General features: G+C 47.8%; 1 protein-coding gene across 2 annotated transcripts in view; it reads right to left on the bottom strand.

Annotated features, from left to right (window-relative positions):
• The window catches only part of tcerg1l (transcription elongation regulator 1 like), a 13776-nt gene extending 8105 nt beyond the window's left edge, over positions 1–5671 (bottom strand). The window contains exons 1-5 of one of the 2 annotated variants that reach the window (XM_030341004.1): positions 5466–5671; positions 1896–2110; positions 1514–1633; positions 1207–1330; positions 94–350 (exon numbers count right to left, since the gene is read on the bottom strand). In XM_030341004.1, the coding sequence (XP_030196864.1) occupies positions 94–350; positions 1207–1330; positions 1514–1633; positions 1896–2099 (705 nt within the window). In that variant the 5' untranslated portion in view covers positions 2100–2110; positions 5466–5671. The remainder of the gene's footprint in view (positions 1–93; positions 351–1206; positions 1331–1513; positions 1634–1895; positions 2111–5465) is intronic. The other variant, XM_030341003.1, reaches the window with a different exon arrangement.

A 5671-nucleotide genomic window follows, 5' to 3' on the forward strand; every position in this document is an offset into this window, starting at 1 on the left:
TCATTACCAGTGACATCATGATAGACCTCATAACCTCATAATCAGTCAGACAGACAGACAGACAGGCACGCAGGCGAACCGAATGACTGTTACCTGGAACAGTGGGCGGGGCCATCTGTCCTGGCTGATGAAATGACTAAGTCCCGCCTCTTTGTGGAGATGGACGGGGAATACAATCCGCTTTATAGGCCACGCCTCCCTCTCCGACCAGATGTTCTTGACAGGCGACACCTGCCTCTCAGGACACGCCTTCAACACAGGGCACGCCTCCCGCTCAGGCCCCGCCCTCTTATCAGACCACGCCCCTTTATGCCACTGGAGTGGAGCCGCCAATTCCCTGAACGCTCCTCCTACAGGCAGAAGACAGACATTTAGACGGTTTTAATTAGCATGGTGTGAACAATATAACGAGCTAAGGCTTGATCACTCCACCTTCAAGCAGTAGTCTGGAGCGCGGAGGCACGAAGGCTGAGCCTGCTGCACTGTGGCCGATCTGAGCCAATCGCATTGGACTACATCATGAGAGGTATATTTCAAAGGTTCAATGATGAAGTGTTGGCTTGGTTGCATCACACTATTTCCAATTAACACAACAGCACTTAAGTAGGGTTCTCCTCCCGGTGTGAGCCGGAGCTACGGACATCCTGTCGCCCGTTGAGATCAGAAATAACGAGCTGACATTCATTCAGCGTACAACATGGCAGATTAGCAGCTTATCGCCCACACGCTAACACTGGCCTGATGGCAGACACTCGCTCGCTATTCGACACATCTCTCTCTCCCTCTCCCCTCTCCCTCTCTCTCAATTCAACATGACGGCCAGTATGGTTACACACACACACGCACACACACACACACACACACACAGATCTACATTTAAATTACGGAACTAAGCAACTTTCTGTAGACATCCCCGTTGTCATGGTTACCATTGCAGTCAATCAGCCCAGAGAAGAATACATCTAATACCGAAACATAATGACCTTTAACCATACACCTAAACTTAACCATCTTACCTAATACCGACGTAGAACCAGCTATTACCTAAACTTAACCATCTTACCAAATACTGACGTTGAACCATCTATTACCTCAACTTAACCATGTCTTACCCTCTACCCATACCTGACAACTCTAACCTAAGACTTAAATGAAACCAATTGGTGACTGATCTGACCCTTGTATCTTCTTCCTGAGGGGTGTTACCGAGCAATGCAGCCACTGGCGACAGAAGAGGGCGTGTCCTGGGGGTGTGTCTCCGGGGAGGGATCTGATTGGTCGGCTGGGGGAACACCGCTAAGTCCTCTGGGTAAATCCAACCGTCCACCAGCTGTACCGAGGTAAGCAAGTGTCACAAACATCACAGAATGTGGCACGGTCCACCAGAAACAACCGAACATGTTAACCTGCGGAGTTTGCGTAAGTAGCAACAAAATACAAATATAAAGGATGTTTTCGAATAATTTCCGGCGGTTGTAACCACAGTCAGACCAACAGGGGGTTCTGGGTGTACCTTCGGCCCGCTGCTCCTCCAGCAGACCTTGGGGAGAGGAGGAGGCGCCGGAGGGAGGAGGAGAGAGGAGTGGTAGAGCGGAGGGAGGAGAGGAACCATCTCCCAGCCTGGAAGCTCCCACTGACAGGAAACAGTCAATTCTACATCAACCAATGGGAGGCCCGACGAAGCTAACTCTGACGATGGAGTTGAGGAAGAAGACAACCCAATCGTCCATTTCTAATGTTTCATATTTATTGTTGTGAATGGACTCTGCATTTATTTAGCTTCTTTGAACTGTGGCCACTCACAGCGCATAGTTCTTTCTGAGCGTGTGTGTGTGTGTGTGTGTGTGTGTGTGTGTGTGTGTGTGTGTGTGTGTGTGTGTGTGTGTGTCTGTTACCCTGACGACGGATACCTCCGGGGGGGTCCAGTAAGGGGCTGGGTAGTAAAGTGGGCGGGGCCTGAGGTCGTACCACCCCCCACTGTGGCCGGCGAACCAAAGGCAAGGGGGCGGGGCCTCGGAGGGCAGCACCAGTGAGGGCCAGGGGGCGGTAACCATGGCAACCGGCTGGTGACCTTTCAACCTGGAGACCGGAAGCATCATGACATCTTCACCTGAGAGAGAGAGAGGGAGAGGGAGAGGGAGAGGGAGAGAGAGAGAGAACGAGTCATGATGTGACATCTTTAACCTAAATTCTCCACTATTTGCATGGACGGTTTATTTTAGATATAGAAAATATTCAGTGAATGTTCATTCGCCTCATCCCTCTTCATTTATAATAGATACACTCAGAGCGATGTGGAGAATGCATCATGACAGACGGAACGGAGAGAGACTGTGTCTGTGCGTGCGTGCGTGCGTGCGTGCGTGCGTGCGTGCGTGCGTGCGTGCGTGCGTGCGTGCGTGCGTGCGTGCGTGCGTGCGTGCGTGCGTGCGTGCGTGCGTGCGTGCGTGCGTGCGTGCGTGCGTGCTTGCGTGCGTGCGTGCGTGCGTGCAAACTTTCCCATTTGTTGTGCCTTGTAATAAGTAGAAAACTCTCTGCAATCTTTGTCAATGGCACAAAATTAATATTAACGAACTAATGTGCTGTTTAGTGTTAAAGATGAAGCACACAGGGCTGGAGACGGCAGAGAGCTTTTATTGTGGCGTAAACAGAAGCCTCTTTGTCACTCATGGCGGTCGATCTAACGCCTGTCTGGTTACGCATACACCTGACCAACTCACCTGTAGTACTTCCAACCTCAACCTGCTAGTCACACACCTGACCAACTCACCTGTAGTACTTCCAACCTCAACCTGCTAGTCACACACCTGACCAACTCACCTGTAGTACTTCAAACCTCAACCTGCTAGTCACACACCTGGCCAACTAATAATAATAATAATAATACATTTAATTTAGAGGCGCCTTAAAAGACACCCAAGGTCACCTTACAGAGCATATAGTCTTCATACATTTTTTTAAAAAACAAAACAAGACATTGTGTAAAAATAAATAAACATAAGCAATAAGAAATAAATAAAACAAAAACAAGACAAAACAAAAAAAAAACAATCAAAACAGTGATCAGTTAGACGTTGTGTGCGAGTTTGAACAGGTGAGTTTTGAGTTGTGCTCACCTGTAGTACTTCAAACCTCAACCTGCTAGTCACACACCTGACCAACTCACCTGTAGTACTTCAAACCTCAACCTGCTAGTCACACACCTGGCCAACTCACCTGTAGTACTTCAAACCTCCACCTGCTGGTCACACACCTGGCCAACTCATCTGTAGTACTTCAAACCTCAACCTTCGAGTGACACATCTGAACAACTCACCTGGTTGACATCCCAATTAGGTGAAAGACTTAGTCAAACTTTTTGACAGACTTCATTGCTTGACAGACTTGATCTCTTCTGAAGACGGACAGACATACAGGAAACAGACAGACACTGTCCATCCCTCTGCGTTTTATGTCTCATGAAAAATTCTCTCTAAAATCGAAGTGTATGCATTAAAAACAAGAGAGACGAGGCAACGAACATTCACAGAATATTTCTTGTACACAAAATAAACCGAACATAAAAATAAAGCTGTGGAGGTTTTAGATTATAAATATCACATGAATCCACGCACAGTATGGATCAGTCTGTCAACATACACACTAATCCCCAGACAACTACCAAAGACACACGCATGGAATCATCTCTCTTCGTGTTGCTGCTGCTGCAAAATCAGGAACTGTGTGTATGCGTGTGTGTGTGTGAGGGGGGGACGACAACAATCGTTGGGCCTACAAATGACAGCTTTGAAGCAAACCCACACACTGTGTCTCCAAAGTGTTTTCAAACCATTCCAATATTCACCACAATCTTTCAAATACACGATAGTTTACACCTTGTGTTCCTTAAACATATATAAGCTCGCCAACACTCCAGCTCGGATCTGTCAGTATTGTGTCATTATTTACACTCATACCCGACGGGTTTGGTATAAAGTCAATGTTTGTGGAAGCTGATAGAAGCTGTTCTCATCCATAATGTTTCGAACAGCCTTAGCTTGTGAGTGTGTGTGAGTTGCTTGTACATCGAAACTCATGTTAAAGTTTATATAAATGACGGTACGTCATCTAAATGATAATCTGTCAACATTAATTTGTGGAACTAAACAACCAAATGATTGAGAAACCACCGAAGCACCAAACTGTTCGCCAGAGAGCGAACAGCTGGTGGTAATGGGCGCTAATGGGAGGCCTACTGATAAATATTCAGCACCACTAATGACCTGCAGCTCTGCAGTCTGCCTGTAGGAGGCGTCTTCTCCCTGGGAACCACCTCACTAACCGGTTGAAATGTCCACAAATTGTCCTACTTATGGGCGTATTATTACAAACACATTAAACAGATCTGAAATTAAACACATTCAATCCCAGAGAGCAAACAGCTATTGGGAGTTATTACGTTGTCACACGGTGACAGAAACAAACTGCCATGCAGACTGATTACTGCTGTAGAATCAATAAAACAGCCACAATTCTGTTACCATAGTAACGTAGAAAAGCGTATCCCTAGTAGGCTAACCTATAACACAGCGTAACGTAAAATATAACAGACGGACAGATGTTTGTAATAAAGACAGACATGGGTAGACAGAAGCAGACATGTAGACAGATAGAAAGCAGACAAGCGGACCGACAGACAGACAGACAGACAGACAGACAGACAGACAGACAGACAGACAGACAGACAGACAGACAGACAGACAGACAGACAGACAGACAGAGAGACAGACAGACAGACAGACAGACAGACAGACAGACAGACAGACAGACAGACAGACAGACAGACAATGGATAGACCGACAGGCAGAAAGGTAGTCAGAAAGACAGCTATAGAGAGACAGGTAGACGGGCCGACAGGTAGATATAGGTAGACAGACAGCTACAGGTAGACAGACGGAAAGCAGACAGAAAGACAGGTAGTCAGACAGACACATACAGGTAGACTGACAGACAGACAGGTAGGTAGGTCGACAGACAGCTACAGGTAGACAGACGGATAGAGTTGTACAGAGTAGTCAGAAGTTCAGACAGGGATCCAGTCCGGTCCGCGGGACTCCACAGACACATCCTCCGGTGATGACCGCCGGTAAAGAGTTTGAGGGACGGCAGCATTAAACTCAATTCACAGCCTCGTTCACCTGTTGTTTTTCATGAGACAACGTGCGGTGTGGTCTGTCATAAATAGTTTTTTTCATTTCATAACAACAAACACCGCAGACATACCACATAGGGTTCGGTTCGATATCTGCCGAGACCCGGTACCAGACACCCAGTAACCCGGGGACATGAGGTGTGAGCTCGGCAGCCGTTTGTGGCTCCCGGTAGGACTAACGGCTTCATGACGTTCAATAAATAATGCAGGTCAACAGTACAGCGTCATTACATATAATAATATTAATCATGCATCACATCAAAACATCACCTACCCTCCGACCGCAGAGTTCGCTCTTCGCGGGGTTTAGCTGCGCGTGGAGTCGGTAAATACCGACAGCCGGTGAACGACCTCACGCCGTGTCACCGCGGCAGCGCGTGACAGTAGCCGAGGAGTGTGTGTGCGCGCGCGCACGCGCTGTACACCACTCAAAGCGAGCCTTCACGCGGTGTTTACGGTCACGGACACTGCCGCCATCAT

This window comes from Gadus morhua, chromosome 18 (assembly GCF_902167405.1).
Source record: "Gadus morhua chromosome 18, gadMor3.0, whole genome shotgun sequence".
Classification (NCBI taxonomy): Eukaryota; Metazoa; Chordata; class Actinopteri; order Gadiformes; family Gadidae; genus Gadus; species Gadus morhua.